Genomic DNA, 14,258 nt, shown 5'->3' with positions numbered 1-14,258 from the left:
TATAGTGGGCACTCGCCACAGCAGGTAGCTCCTCCCAGACTGTGAATGGTTCTTTTCTTGCTCACGGCTGAGGTGGGGGTAGCAATCGAGGTGAGCTCACACTGCACCCAAAGCCCCTCTCTTTTACCCCCATGCTGACAGCATCACCGCTGAAATGCTTCCAGCTCTGCCCCATGCCGCCCCCACCCGGCTCTCCCGCCAGCCCCCTGCCCTGAGTACCTGGAACTCCCGCAGGATGGTGGAGATGTTGGTTTCGTTAGCGAGATTGGTGAGAACTTCCAGCTGAAGGGGGGGGAGAGAGAGCAGCACAAGAGCGTGCGCGTGAGAGAGAGATGGAAAGATTTACCCCCACGTGCCTAGAGACAGAGGTATCTCCAAGGATCCTGCATGCGGGGAGAGTGAGAGGAGCCAGACTCCGGGTGCAGCAGACTGTGCATGTCCAGGCTCGGGGAGAAGGTGACACATGGCCACATGGAGCTCCCCGTGGGGTCCAGAGGATCAGACGGTGTTTAGAAGGGAAGGCAGTGCCTACAAGCTCCCAGGGATGGTGGGGGCAGATCACCTATGGCAGGGGAGTTTGGGTAGCTCGGTGCCCAGGCTATGTCCAGGAGGCATGTAGGGGATGCCGCGATGTGAACATGCATCAGGCCGTCCTGCGCATTTGACTCACCTTGAGGATCTTAATCTGGGTGGGGTCTGTGGATCTGATGTAGAAGCTCTTCAGATATGGCTCAAACATCCCCTGCATGGACAAAGCAGCTTTAGCAGCAGCCCAGTTACCCTGCTGGGTGCCAGCTGGGGGTCAGTCAGGGGACAGGGCAACGGGCCAAGTGCATGATGGGGGATTTCTCTGCAGCATCTAGCACTGGCCCCTATTGGAGACAGGCCCCCATGGACTGGACTGATCTGACATCCCAGAGTCCCCGCATACAGCTCAGGAATGGGTCAGACCCAAGCCCCAGGCTTGGGGGAGCTCAGCCCCAAATGCCCCCATGCTGCAGCCTCGCCCCAGCCTCTAGAGAAAAGAAAGGTGATTTCTCAAGTGCAGGGAACCGGGACTCACCCGCCGCTTAATGGACATCGTGGCCACGTTCTGCAGCACCACCCACTGTACCTCACTACCGGGAGAGAAAGAGATCCATCAGCTGGCCCCGGAGAAGTGAGGCAGCAAGGAGAATCCATGCAACAGGCTGCTCTTACACAATTCCTCCGCTTGACCCAATCTGGGTCAAATTCCCCCCCGCCGCACTGAAATAACAAGCCCCAGCTTCATATTCTGCCCCAAGATGTTTCAGAGGTTTCTCCCTCCAGGACCTCACTGGTTCCATCTCAGAAACTTTCATACTCCCGAGATGGAGCCAATAGGAACCACCTGGTCAGGCTGCCAGGGTGAGTCATCAGAAGAGCTGTGCAGCTCTGTGCAGGGCCCGAGCCCTGACAGCCTGTGACACAGACTTCAGCCTCTTTGGAACAAGTCATGGAAGAAAGTTCAGGTGGTTGCTTGAGAGAAAGAAAGGGGGGTGTGGGGAGGGGGGGTGAGCAGAAGACAGAAGGAGAAAAGGGAGAAAGGAGGAGAAGCTGCAGCAGTTGCAGACCTGTGGCTCCTCAGGAGACGCACCAGTGCCTTGGCAATGACCCCGACCTCGGCCTTGGGTGCCAGGTGGAAGTACAGCTGAGATACGGCCATCACCACCTGTGTGGGAGGGGGAGGAGAGAGACAGGAGGTCATGGGAGGGCGCCGAGCAATGGGCCAGCCACTACAGGCTGAGTGCTGCCCAGGGCTGGGTTTAAAGCACCTGACTGCAGAGACAGGCATCCCGTTTTCTGTGTACTGCCCCTTCACGTGTCGGGTTTCCCTGGGGCAGCAGCCAGTGCAGGGCAGCCTGTGGGAGAGCACCGCTCCCAGTGAGACCCCTGTCAATGGCCAGCTGGGCAGAGCGCTGGAGCTCCGGCGGTGTCGGGGCAGGGGGCTTGCTGAGCTTGGGGCCTACGCGTCCCCATTCAGATGCAGAGCGAGTCACCGGGCGCATGCTCCTGCAGGGACACTGTGAATTGTGTCTCCTTCCTTGGAGAGCCCCACGCGCCGGCAAACCCGCCTGTCACTCCTCAGGCACGAGGGGAAGCGTCACACCGACGGGATCCTGGACGCAGGGCAGTGAAGGGGCTCACCATGTCATTACAGCTCTGTGGCAGGAGGTCGTGGGGCTCCCACGGTGTTGCGGCTCTGTGGCAGGGTGGGAGGAGAAGGGCTGGGGGGGGGCATAGGGCTCACATGGCGTTGCTGCTCTTGTGGGGGGCAGGGCGAGGGGCTCACTGCGGCATTGTGGCTCGGGGGGCAGGGCGAAGGAGAGAAGCGAGGGGCTCACTGTGGTGTTGCAGCTCTGTGGCGGGGGGCAGGGTGAGGGGGGGCATGTAGCTCACTGGGGGGTTGCGGCTCTGTGGTGAGGGGGGCAGGGTGAGGCAGGGGGCCATGTAGCTCACTGCGGCATTGCGGCTCTGCAGCAGGGGCTTTGTGTTGCGCAGCAGCAGCCGGTGGTCAGGGTCCATCACATAGGGCTTGCGCTTCACCAGAGAGGCTGCGTCTGGCTTGTCGTCCTTGGAGTCCTCCTCGTCGGAGCCGTAGAAGGCCTTCTCCGGGTTCTCCTCCAGCAGGGACTCCTGCCAGGCACAGTTGGGGGGGGGGGCACAGGCGGTGATGTAGCACTAACTCCTGCTCAGCAGCCCCCTCTGCCAGGCAGAGGTCCCAGTCCAGTAAACCCACCCCAGAGACACTAACTAGGAGCTGCTACAACTCAGGCTTTTCCTCTCAGGCCCCATTGGCAGCCACTCGGACTAGTCTCCCAGCCAACCCCAGAGCAGCGACAAGACCCTGAGGGGTCCCTGCATCGGTGAGGACAAGATGTGGGAGGGAAATCAGGGCCAGCCTGTGCGAGCCCCAGGACAGCTTCAGGGGGGTTGTTTCATGATCCAGAGGGGACACAGATCCAGAGGGGAGTGGTAATCACCCAGGCTGACCTCCTGCATAGCACAGACTGGAGACCCACATCCAGGGATTCTGCACAGTTTGTGGCTGAAGTAGAACAGAGCTTTGGAAAAACACTGTCTCTGTGTACAGTCTCCGTGGGATGCAGGATCCCTTCCCTAGCTCACGTGCTCCAGCGTGTGCCTTGTTTCTAGTCCAAGCTAAGGGGGGATGCTGCGTTGCCACCACACGACAGCACCGTATGGCGCACCACCAAGGAGCCACAGCCGCAGGGGCTCGTGGGCACCCTGAGCCAGATGCTGCCCGGTCACCTCAGACTGAGCATCGCTGCTTCAGGTCCCGTGGCTCTGAGATGGGCAGTGCAGCCACGTGTGTCAGGGCTAGGAGGCCTGGCACTATCACAGAGACACTGTAGGCCCCTGAGTCAGTCTTTTCCCTCTCAGCACTCTATTCCGGTATGAACTCCCCTCCCTGCCTCGCTGGGGTCATGCGTCCCCTGCCCTGGTCTGACTCACGTTCTGGTTGGGGCTGAGGAACTGGGTGCGCGCGTAGCGGGTCAGCATGTTGATGATCACCACTTGGCCCCACTCCTCCACGTCGATCAGCAGGTTGCACAGCTTCCGGTAGTTCTTGTGGATCAGGTCGATGCGCTCGGGGCAAACCTCCTCGAAGGCCATCACCACGCTGCCCGCCACCAGCTGGGACAGAGGGGAGAGAGCAGTAGCAAGGTGGGCAGGGCAGGAGGGAGAGTGATGTGATTTGCACTGTGGGGCACTACTCACACTTCCCACTGACTGGAGCAGTCTCTGGATCTCTCCCCAGGGAGCTCTGGGGAGGGCTCCATCTCAGCCCTGACATGGAAGGACAGCCCCAGGGCAGCGTTTCTATCAGGACTCTGCTCTGAAGGCACTGCCAGTAGGGCACATGGGTAGGAGACTGGGATCAGCCAACAGGAAAGCAGGGTCAGTGAGGTTACAGTTTAATAGCACCCTATCCCAGGGTGGCCAGATGCTGGCCCTTTAAGAATCCAGCTCCCCGGTTATCTTCCTGGGAGCCCTGGAGTTGTACATTTGATGGGCCTTTGCCTGAAATTTGGGAAGGGGATCCTTTAATAATACAGTGCCCCTCTGCCCCCACCCCATGGGGTTAATGTGGCTACCCCGGAACACCACCCCCACTCACTGTGGTCTTATCTGCCAGCAGCTTCTCAATCACTTCAATCAGCTGGTCCTTCTGATCTGAATCCAAGCTGCAAGGGAGAGTCAGATGATGATGCTACCAGCAGGGGGAGGGGAGAGGTACTGGGAGAGCCCTATCCCCCGCCCCACTGAGCGAAAGGGGAGACAAGTGAAGCAGGCAGGACTGTGGTGAATTGGAAGAGAATGAGGCAGGATCCGCTGTGCTGCCCCGCACAGATCTTTGCAGCTCTGCAACAGCGCAGCTAGGCCCCAGATCCCCCTGCTGCTAGCCCATGAGCTAAGGAGAATCTCCATCAGTTGTTAGCAGTGTTGGGCCAATGATCCATAGCTGAGCAGTCCCAATTCCATCCCCTCTCACAGAAGCAGTAAATAGATGGCCTTTGAGCTTCCCTGCAGAGCAAACAGCTTGATCCCAATTAGAGAGGGGTCCCTATGAAGCGTTTGGCTGCCGGTCTTATTTCTCCCTCCTCTAGGTATCAGCTGAAAACAACCACTCAGTGTGCAGCAGCAGTCAAAAAAGCAGAGAGAATGTTGGGAATCAATAAGAAAGGGATAGATAATAAGACAGAAAATATCATATTGCTACTATATAAATCCATGGTACGCCCACATCTTGGTACATACAGATGTGGTGGCCCCATCTCAAAAAAGATATATTGGAATTGGAAAAGGTTCAGAAAAGGACAACAAAAATGTTTAGGCATATGGAACATCTTCCGTATGAGGAGCGATTAATAAGACTGAGACTTTTCAGCTTGGAAAAGAGACGACTAATGGGGGACACAATAGAGGTCTACAGAATCATGACTGGTGTGGAGAAAGTGAATAAGGACATGTTATTTATGCCTTCTCATAACACAAGAACTAGGGGTCACTAAACAAAATTAATAGGCATCAGGATGTTGTGAAGGCCAAGACACTAACAGGGATGCCTATTAATTTCGTTTGGTGAAGTAATGAACTAGATAAATCCATGAAGGATAGGTCCATCAATGGCTATTAGCGAGGATGGGCAGGGATGGTGTCCCTAGCCTCTGTTTGCCAGAAGCTGGGAATGAGTGACAGCGGGTGGATCACTTCATGATTATCTGTTCTGTTCATTCCCTCTGGGGCACCTGGCATTGGCCACTGTCAGAAGACAGAACACTGGGCTAGATGGACCTTTGGTCTGACCCTGTTTGGCCATTCTAATTTTCTTAGCTAATGCGGTTCGGTTCCTTCTAACAATTGCTAAAGGTTAAATATTTAACACGGGAGATGCAGGCACATAATCATTCAGTGATTTTCACACCAGGTTCAGTGAATGTTCATTCACTGTTCATTCTGGGTCACTCCTGCTTTATCCTTTCCATTCCTCTGCCTCTGACCCACATGCACCTTCTTGTCTGGAGTTTAGGACAGCACCAGACACTCTGTCACCTTTCTGCAGCAGCCTATCCTATTGTACAGTCATGTCCTGCCCACTCTGGTTCATTACGCCCTGTATTGATCCATGCTGTGAGGCCACATGTGCTTTCTGGGTCCATTCATTCTATGGACTATGAAAGAGCCAATAGCCCGGGGCAGGCCTGAGTGCTGGGCTTTGACAAGGAAATGTCCAGGAAACAAAATCCAACAGCTAAATTCTGGGCTGTTACACCATGAACAAGGGGGCAAAAACACCCAGAATTCAGCCCAAGGATTCCTGGTCTATATCACACACACTGTCTCAGTGGCTAAAACAAACAATTAAAAAAAAAAAAATTCAAATTGACTTTTCACTCTTATTCCGCCCGTTTATTTGCTTCCGCTGTTTTACTCTCTGCTGGAAGAACAAAAACAGACCGTAGCCAGTTTCTTGCTAGTTTAACCCCCACGGGTTTGCTTATGCCAGCACAAGGCCGCAAAGTTCGCAAAAACAGTCCTGGGAGTGCTTCTAGATCCATGGATTGGAAGGCCAGACTGCATTAGGATTGGCTAGGCCAAGCTCCTGCATCACAGGAGCCAGAGAATCTTACCCTGCACTAGGCCCAGAGTCTGTGGTTGAACCAGAATGTATCTTTAGGGTTTAGATCCAAGCCAAAACCCAGAAATAGCGCAAATCTGATCTCCTTGAAAAATATATTTTTTTAAGAAATCCGTCCAAACATTCCTATTAAATAGGAGGGTTTGTAAAACTGTAAACAAATCCCTACACGCTCAAAGCCCTACATCTTGGCCATCAGTGGCCCAATAGTGGCTCTTCCAGACGTTTTCCATGCCAGCCATGTATCAGTAGGATCCAGATGGCTTGTCAGTTACCATAGCTGCATTATCTGGGCAGTCAGTGCTTGACCTAGCAAACAGAAGCATTTGGCTGCTGGTCTCGTTTCCAGTTACTATTCATTTCCTTGTTGCTGTTGGTGTGATGGGAGAAACGTCTCACCCACAGTCCCTGCTGGTGCCTGCGGTTCCTGCCCATGGTGCTAGGGGGAGCAGTTCATGAGGGTTTTTGTGTGTGTGTGTGTGTGGGGGGGGGGTGGTCAGTAGGATGCCCTGCTGCATCTCTGTATTGGCATTGAGCAGCAGGGGACAGGAGCTCCTGGGCTCGCACGTCTGCGTCCCCAAAGAGAGAACAGGGAGTCTGACCCCCAAAGAATAGGCAGTTGAATCTACTGGCTGTATACCAAGTTCTTGTGTATTAATATATGTCAGGTAGGGTCTTTTCTGAAAGCTGGTAATGCTCTGACCTGGATGGTCAGTAGGAGATCTGTATGCAGGTTCTGGCTGTGAATGTAGGCAGGGCTGTATGTGTAGAACACTGTACTTGTAACCAGGGTGCTACCACAGCATCTCCTCACAGCAGAATGGAGATGCAATAGGGCAGGGAGGCGCGCCTCCCAAGCTAGCTGTTCACACAAAACTAACTCCACACCAGCTCTGACGACGAGTTCTGGGTGGTTCAAAAGCTTGTCTCTCTTCCCAACAGCAGCTGGTCCAAGAACAGATATTGCCTCACCCACTGTCTGTCCATGCACGTAGCATCCTACGACCGAGGGAAAGACAACGGCTTTACAACTTTAAAGTGAATAGAAAGCCATTGAAACTGAGAAGAAAACCCAAGTCTTGGAACACTAAGGCAGGAGAGTTTCCCCTCTTTGTGTAACCATGAACGACTATAGTCTGAGAGAAAGGAAACCCTGTTAAGAGGGAAGGGGGTTGAAGTGAAGGGCCAGCATCTAAGAGGGGTGTTGTCCATGGAACACAGGATCCCCGACAGGGGGCATGTGGGGAGACTGTTCAGAGGCAATAGGTAGTGGTATTAGAGAAGGGAAGTTAGCTCCTAGAGAAGTGTACAGACAGGGCCGTGCCTTTATGTTTATTTTCTGTGTAACTCGGCTGTTTGCTTCCTGACTATTCCATCTTTGAATCTATGATTTTTCTATTAAACAAACTTCTTGTTGATCTATGCCCCATGCAGGTCTCCAGGGGGCACCCTGTTTGTGGCAAAGTGAGCTGATAACCGGGGTCCAGGTTTCACCCCTGCAGGGGTGCTGAGCCAGAGAGGAAAGTCCCAGTGTCTGGCACTTAAGAACTCAGGCAGATGGATCTGGGGGGAGTCAGGACCAGAAGGGCTTGTTGGGGTCACCCTGCCAGGAGTAACTAGGCTGATGGAAGCCAGGGTGAGACCTTTATGCTGGCAGGCTGGCTAAGGGGCTCAGAACTCTGAGTCATAGAAGTCCAGCATTAAGGCATCCAAAGTCACAAGGCAGGCGGTGACAGAACCCCATACTGGTCTGGGTGATCCCCAAAACGTCACATTCCTCCATGCACATTCCAGAATTCTGATTCCGTGCAATCTGACCAAGTCACAAGAGGCCCCAGGGCACCATCACCCTGTGTCCCATGCCTTCCTCCATAAAAAGTGGGTGGCTGAGATTTGATGGTGTGAGTCCCCACTGTGCACCGGTGTAAATGATGGCGCAAGGTGCAACGTGTGGGCAAAGTGAGTGCAGCATGTATTTAGAATCATAAAATATCAGGGTTGGAAGGGACCTCAGGAGGTCATCTAGTCCAACCCCCTGCTCAAAGCAGGACCGATCCCCAATTAAATCCCCAATTTGTCAAGCCTGACCTTAAAAACTTCTAAGGAAGGAGATTCCACCACCTCCCTAGGTAACGCATTCCAGCGTTTCACCACCCTCCTAGTGAAAAAGTTTTTCCTAATATCCAACCTAAATCTCCCCCACTGCAACTTGAGACCATTACTCCTTGTCCTGTCATCCACTACCACTGAGAATAGTCTAGATCCATCCTCTTTGGAACCACCTTTCAGGTAGTTGAAAGCAGCTATCAAATCTCCCCTCATTCTTCTCTTCTGTAGACTAAACAATCCCAGTTCCCTCAGCCTCTCCTCGTAAGTCATGTGTTCCAGTCCCCTAATCATTTTTGTTGCCCTTCGCTGGACTCTCTCTCCAATTTTTCCACATGCTTCTTGTACTGTGGGGCCCAAAACTGGACACAGTACTCCAGATGAGCCCTCACCAATGTCGATAGAGGGGAATGATCACGTCCCTCGATCTGCTGGCAATGCCCCTACTTATACATCCCAAAATGCCATTGGCCTTCTTGGCTACAAGGGCACACTGTTGACTCATATCCAGCTTCTCGTCCACTGTAATCCCTAGGTCCTTTTCTGCAGAACTGCTGCCTAGCCATTCGGTTCCTAGTCTTTAGTGGTGCATGGGATTCTTCCGTCGTAAGTGCAGGACTCTGCACTTGTCCTTGTTGAACCTCATCAGATTTCTTTTGGCCCAATCCTCCAATTTGTCTCGGTCCCTCTGTATCCTATCTCTACCCTCCAGCATATCTACCACTCCTCCCAGTTTAGTGTCGTCTGCAAACTTGCTGAGGGTGCAATCCACACCGTCCTCCAGATCATTAATAAAGATATTGAACAAAACCGGCCCCAGGACCAACCCTTGGGCACTTTGCTTGATACTGGCTGCCAACTAGACATGGAGCCATTGATCACTACCCGTTGAGCCCAACAATCTAGCCAATTTTGTACCCACCTTATAGTGCATTCATCCAGCCCATACTTCTTTAACTTGCTGACAAGAATACTGTGGGAGACAGTGTCAAAAGCTTTGCTATTTCAGGAAGGGGGGCGGTGTGTGAAGGGTGGGGACACAGCCCATTGTCCCAGTTACCTGTACAGCTTGGGGATGGCGTGAGCAGCCGTCTTGCGCACGTACGGAGACATGTCTGACGCCGCCTCCTTGATGGCCAGCATCATGATGGGCACTATGATGGGCACCCGGATGCTGGAGAGAACCCGCAGGGCGCTGGCCCGGATCAGCTGGTTGGGATCCTGCAGTGGGGGGACACGGAGGCAGCTCCAGGAAGGCTTCGCAGCAAATCGCTCTTCCTGACAGTTAGGGCAGGGTGAGGGCCCAGCAGCACCCAGGGCTGCCAGAGGGAATCCAGGGACTCGCTTGGCACTGCACTGAGCACTTGGAAGTTGATTCTCTGTGAGGCGAGGCTCTCGCTCCTTAACACAGATCTGCAATCCCTCTGGCCAGTGCCCACTTCGGATCCCTGGCCTCACTCCTGGGGGTGCTGGGGAATTTAGCTGGAGTTGTGGGTGCTGCTCAGCACCTCCAGGAACCAGGATTATGATGGCCCCATGGGGTGGGGAGAAGTAAATGGCTAGGGGTCCCTGCAGCAGTCTGAGCAGTGGGGCACAAGGGCTCCATAGCAGATCTACTAGGGACACAAACCCGGCATTGGCTCTTTCGACATCACCCCATTCTCTAACCCCTGCCCTATCCCATGGGAGCCCCAGGCCTCCCAGTGCCAGAAGCTGGGCCTTCCCCATAGCTTCTCAGAGGCAGGGGTCCCAGTAGGGCCCCCCACCCACATAGGGCTTTATACCGGGACCCTTTGGGGAAGGTGTGAGCAGCTGGGAGGGGGAGGGAGCGAGCGCATTCAACCTATGCAACCCACTGCTTTGGCTCTGCCTCCAGCCTGCCTCCCCCCGGCTAGATCACAGCCTCACACCTATCCCAGAGCCCAATAACCCCACATGCCGAGCTCTGCCCACTGCCTGGAAAGGCCCGGCTGGGGTGCAGCGACCTCTCTGCCAGGGGCCCCTTTGAGTTTTTCTACCCACTAGTCCCCAGGGTAGCACTGGAGCCCCGGATCCACATGACAGAAGCACATACCATCCACAGCAGGGCCCTCCACCATCAGCTCTCAGGGACTGGACTTCTAAGGGCCTGTGCCAGCTGACTCGGGCTTGGGCTAAGGGGCTGTTTATGGGGTGGAGGTGTTCGGGCTCTGGGACCCTCCCACCTTGCAGGGTCCTAGAGTCTAGGCTCCAGCCTGAGCTTGAGGCAGCTGGCACAGGCCAGCAGCAGGTTTTAACTGCAGTGTAGACACACCCTGAAAGACCCACAGCCCCTCACCATGGGGCCATCTGGTTCCTCCCCTTGTGCCTATCGCTTCATTCTGAGCAATCTGCACCTCCAAGAGGGGAAGCGGAGATGTGGACAGGTACTGCGGGGGCAGTGCTCTCTCCTCCTCCACAGCAGCACCCTTGGGAGCTGGGCACCAAAAGGGCACCTGGTATGGAGGGGAGAAAGGCAAGGAATTGCTTCGAACATGCCTGTGCACCAGAACCCAGCAGAGCCAGCCATCCCCTGGGGCCAGCCTCAGCAAAGCACTTAGGGATTAGGCACTGCCCGGGCTCACTCTGTGGTGCTGTAGTGACATGCAGAGCCCGCGCCAGGCTGTGCCAAGGGCGAAGGGGCAGCAGGTTGTACTGGGGTGGCACTGGGACGGTAACACATGGGCATGAGACGGGCGGGTGCCTGCTAGGGAGGATCCTCAGAGAGAGCGCCCCACTACATCTCTCGTTCTCTGTCAGTCCAACTGGGAGAGGCTGGAGTGCAGCTTGGGCGTCAGGAGTCGTGGTCCAATGTCGGCAGGTGGGGCCAGGGCCAGAATTTGCCCCCTGGGAGACCTGTGCCTTACCTCACCTGCAGCAGGTTGAGCTGACAGCCCCTGGGTCTGTATGTGTGGAGTGCATGGATGAGTCCAGACTGCAACACCGTGGGGGTGTCTCATTAGGGACAGAGTCGGGGCTGCTCCCTGGGGCACTGGATAACCCCAAATGTCAGGGCTGCAGCAGCTGCTCCTCAGTTAGGGCATTGCTAACTTTCCAGCAGAGGCCCCGTTTGGCCTCCCAGCCTGCTCACTTCCTCACTTCCCCCCTGCCTGCCTGTCTCTTGGGGGGGCTGCGCCGGGGAGATTCCAGAGGGCAACTCTCAGGTCAGCTGGACGATAGGAGCCAGAGAAGTGTGTCTGAGTCTTGCTCCGGGGAGGGCCCCGCGCTGGGGAGGGCTTATAGCTACAGGGCCACAGCAGGATGCCCGAGGTGTCTGTTTCTCGATTGCCTTTAGTCTAGGCTTGGGTGTGGGGGTGTGCAGGTGTGTGGGGGCGCAGGTGAGTGGGGGGGCGTACAAAAGCCAGCTCTGTAAGCTAAGGCCAAGCAAGACCACCCCAATCCCAGCAGTGAGCACCAGCAGAGCCATCTACTTCTGTCCTTGCTGGAAAACAGGTGGCACCATCCCCCAGCCCACCGTAAGCCCCTGAGGTGCCCACACTCCAGTCCCCGCCTCCATCCGTGACCCCTGACCTTTAGTCCACGCTGGAAAGTGGAGATGGAGAGCAGGGCCAGGTCCTGCTGTTCTTCCGCGTAGCGGACCAGGTAGACATAAACCAGCTTCTTCACCTGCCAGACACGCGGGCAGAGACCGAACCTTGTCAACCAGGCTCCAAATCCTCCCATCCTGTCTGCTCCCCACCCCCATGGCTTCCTCCACTGCCACCCGTGCCAGCGAAGAGGGGCGATTGCCCCCACATCTAGAGGCCCAGGGTATCGGGGCGGGGGGCAGAGGCAGGAGGGCTTGAGCTCAGAGGGATTGGGTATGAGGGATGTCACAGGGAAGTTCTGTTAAGCAAGCTGAGTGCATCACAACAGCTGCTTCTCCCAGAATCCTCTTTGCTGCGGCGGGGTCTGGGCCGGATTCTGGCGCCTCCTGCAATCCTGGGCTGGGATGCCGTCCCACGTCCATCTCTCACCACATGGCCACCCTGCTGCCAAGTCTCAGGGTGCCACAAGCCCATAGCCCTCCAGGCAACCCGACCTGGCCATTGCTGCCACAGAGGGCAGCAGGGTTCCACTGGCTGTTATGGGGGCCCCTCAAAGCCAGCTTGCCACTTAGGACAGGGAGCGGGTGCCCCCATATGGGAGCAGTTTCCTGCCTGGCATATGTGTGCAGATCAGACCCATACAAGCCGCAAGCAACCCCACAGCAGATACCGCCCCCGCCAAACGCTGTCCCCTGCTGGCTCGCAAGTTGCTATGACCCCGAAGGAGAAGCTCACCTCAATGTTCTTGCAAGCCACATTTTTGACGACAGCTGGGAAGAGGTCGGACGCATTCTTCCCCCTGGCGATCATCTGGGGACATGAGAAAGAAGACTGTGACCCGACAACACATCTGCAGGCGTCACAGCCCCTGTGCCCAGCACCTGGGCTAGAAAGCAGAACCCCACTAGCTTGGGGTGTGTGTGTTTACAACACATAGCACAATGGGGCCCTGATCCATGATTGGGGCCCTGAGGCTCCATCACAATACACATGATAATAACAGCAGTATGTGGTCTCAGAGCCCCACTCTAGGACTCCCACCACTAGAGGGCATGAGCGCCCAGACACCTGATCCGCTCCGAGTCCCTTTAGCAGAGAACAATGGGGCACAGCCAACGGGCTACAGCCAGAGGAGCTGGCTGCTGTCCAGCTCTAGAAAGTCGGAGGGGTGGGGGGCTACTAACATGGCGGGAGGGATAGCAGAACAGTGCAGTCTGGGGAAACGAGCCCAGGGCTGGGAGCCAGGAGGGATCAAGTTCTATTCCTAGCTCTGAGATCGACTCACTGCATGATCTCAGGGAGGTTTTTTCTCTCTGTGCCTCAGTCTCCCCATCTGGGAACGGGGAGGATGATTCATACGTGGCGAGGGTTTAAGGCCAGAAGGGACCACCAGATCCTCCAGTCTGCTCTCCTGCATCTCACACATACACCACCCCCCACCTGCACACTAAACCCACCCTCTGAAATTTGACCAAGGATTCACAGTCCACAGGCGCCTAGATAGTACGTGCCACAGGCAGAGAACAGGAGCGACTAAGGGGCACCAGTGCCCGAGGCCCCCTCAATGGCAGGGAAATGGTTAATTAGATACACCCAGATAATCCTGGCAAGTGACCCGCACCCCCATGCTGCAGAGGAAGGTGAAACCCCCAAGGTCCCTGCCAATCGGATCTGGGGGGAAATTCCTTCCTGACCCCTCATATGGTGATCAGTGAGACCCTGAGCATGTGGGAAGAACCAGGCAGCCAAGCACCTGAGAGAGACAGTGCTCAGTGCCACCTCATAGCCTGGCCCACCCCGCCCAGAGTCCCCTCTGCAGCTGTGGCCATCCCTCATGTTTCAGAGGAAGGAGACCAAAAAAACCTCCTAAACCCAGAATACAATGTGTGGGGGAGAGACCCTTCCTGACCCCTGCAGGTGGCTGTGTGAAGCCCTGAAACATGAGCTTTGGGAACAAAAGACAGTGGGGAGGGAAACTCCACAGAGGGGACACTGAGGCACAGCAGGGCAGCGACTGGCTCAGGTTGCACAGTGACGCTATCACTGCTGGGGCTGGGACTCAGGAGCTCCTGGCACTCAGGCCATGCCTCAGTGCCCCACCCCCACCCCGCCCTGCGGGAGACACTCACAGCCACAATCCTCTTCATGGCCTCCAGCTTCAGTGAGTCCTTGTTACTGTCCAGCATCTCCTTCAGGTCATCGTGTCTGCAAGTCACAGGGAGCCTTGTCACCAGCCGAGCAGGCACAGATGCAACGAGGTTTAGCAGCTCTCAGCCATGCACAGCCATGGCGTACGCCACATACACCAGCCCACAAGTGAGCATGAACACAGCCACTGCCCCCAGTCCTGCCCCAGCCAGTGGGGGTGGGGGTAGCTGATGAGGCTGACCGCTCAAGGG

At 55.7% G+C, this 14,258-nt stretch overlaps 1 protein-coding gene across 6 annotated transcripts in view; it reads right to left on the bottom strand.

The window, feature by feature from the left end:
• AP3B2 (adaptor related protein complex 3 subunit beta 2) overlaps positions 1-14,258 on the bottom strand; it is a 64,915-nt gene that overhangs the window by 26,072 nt on the left and 24,585 nt on the right. For all 6 annotated transcript variants that reach the window (XM_048865927.2, XM_048865929.2, XM_048865925.2 and 3 more), the window contains exons 2-12: positions 13,989-14,064; positions 12,595-12,669; positions 11,843-11,938; positions 9,354-9,514; positions 4,166-4,232; positions 3,499-3,681; positions 2,482-2,658; positions 1,596-1,693; positions 1,064-1,118; positions 671-742; positions 220-282 (exon numbers count right to left, since the gene is read on the bottom strand). In XM_048865927.2, the coding sequence (XP_048721884.1) occupies positions 220-282; positions 671-742; positions 1,064-1,118; positions 1,596-1,693; positions 2,482-2,658; positions 3,499-3,681; positions 4,166-4,232; positions 9,354-9,514; positions 11,843-11,938; positions 12,595-12,669; positions 13,989-14,064 (1,123 nt within the window). The remainder of the gene's footprint in view (positions 1-219; positions 283-670; positions 743-1,063; positions 1,119-1,595; positions 1,694-2,481; positions 2,659-3,498; positions 3,682-4,165; positions 4,233-9,353; positions 9,515-11,842; positions 11,939-12,594; positions 12,670-13,988; positions 14,065-14,258) is intronic.

This window comes from Caretta caretta, chromosome 10 (assembly GCF_965140235.1).
Source record: "Caretta caretta isolate rCarCar2 chromosome 10, rCarCar1.hap1, whole genome shotgun sequence".
NCBI classification, from domain to species: domain Eukaryota; kingdom Metazoa; phylum Chordata; order Testudines; family Cheloniidae; genus Caretta; species Caretta caretta.
The sequence above is the reverse complement of the archived record's forward strand: the minus strand, read 5'-3'. Positions and strand labels throughout refer to the sequence as shown.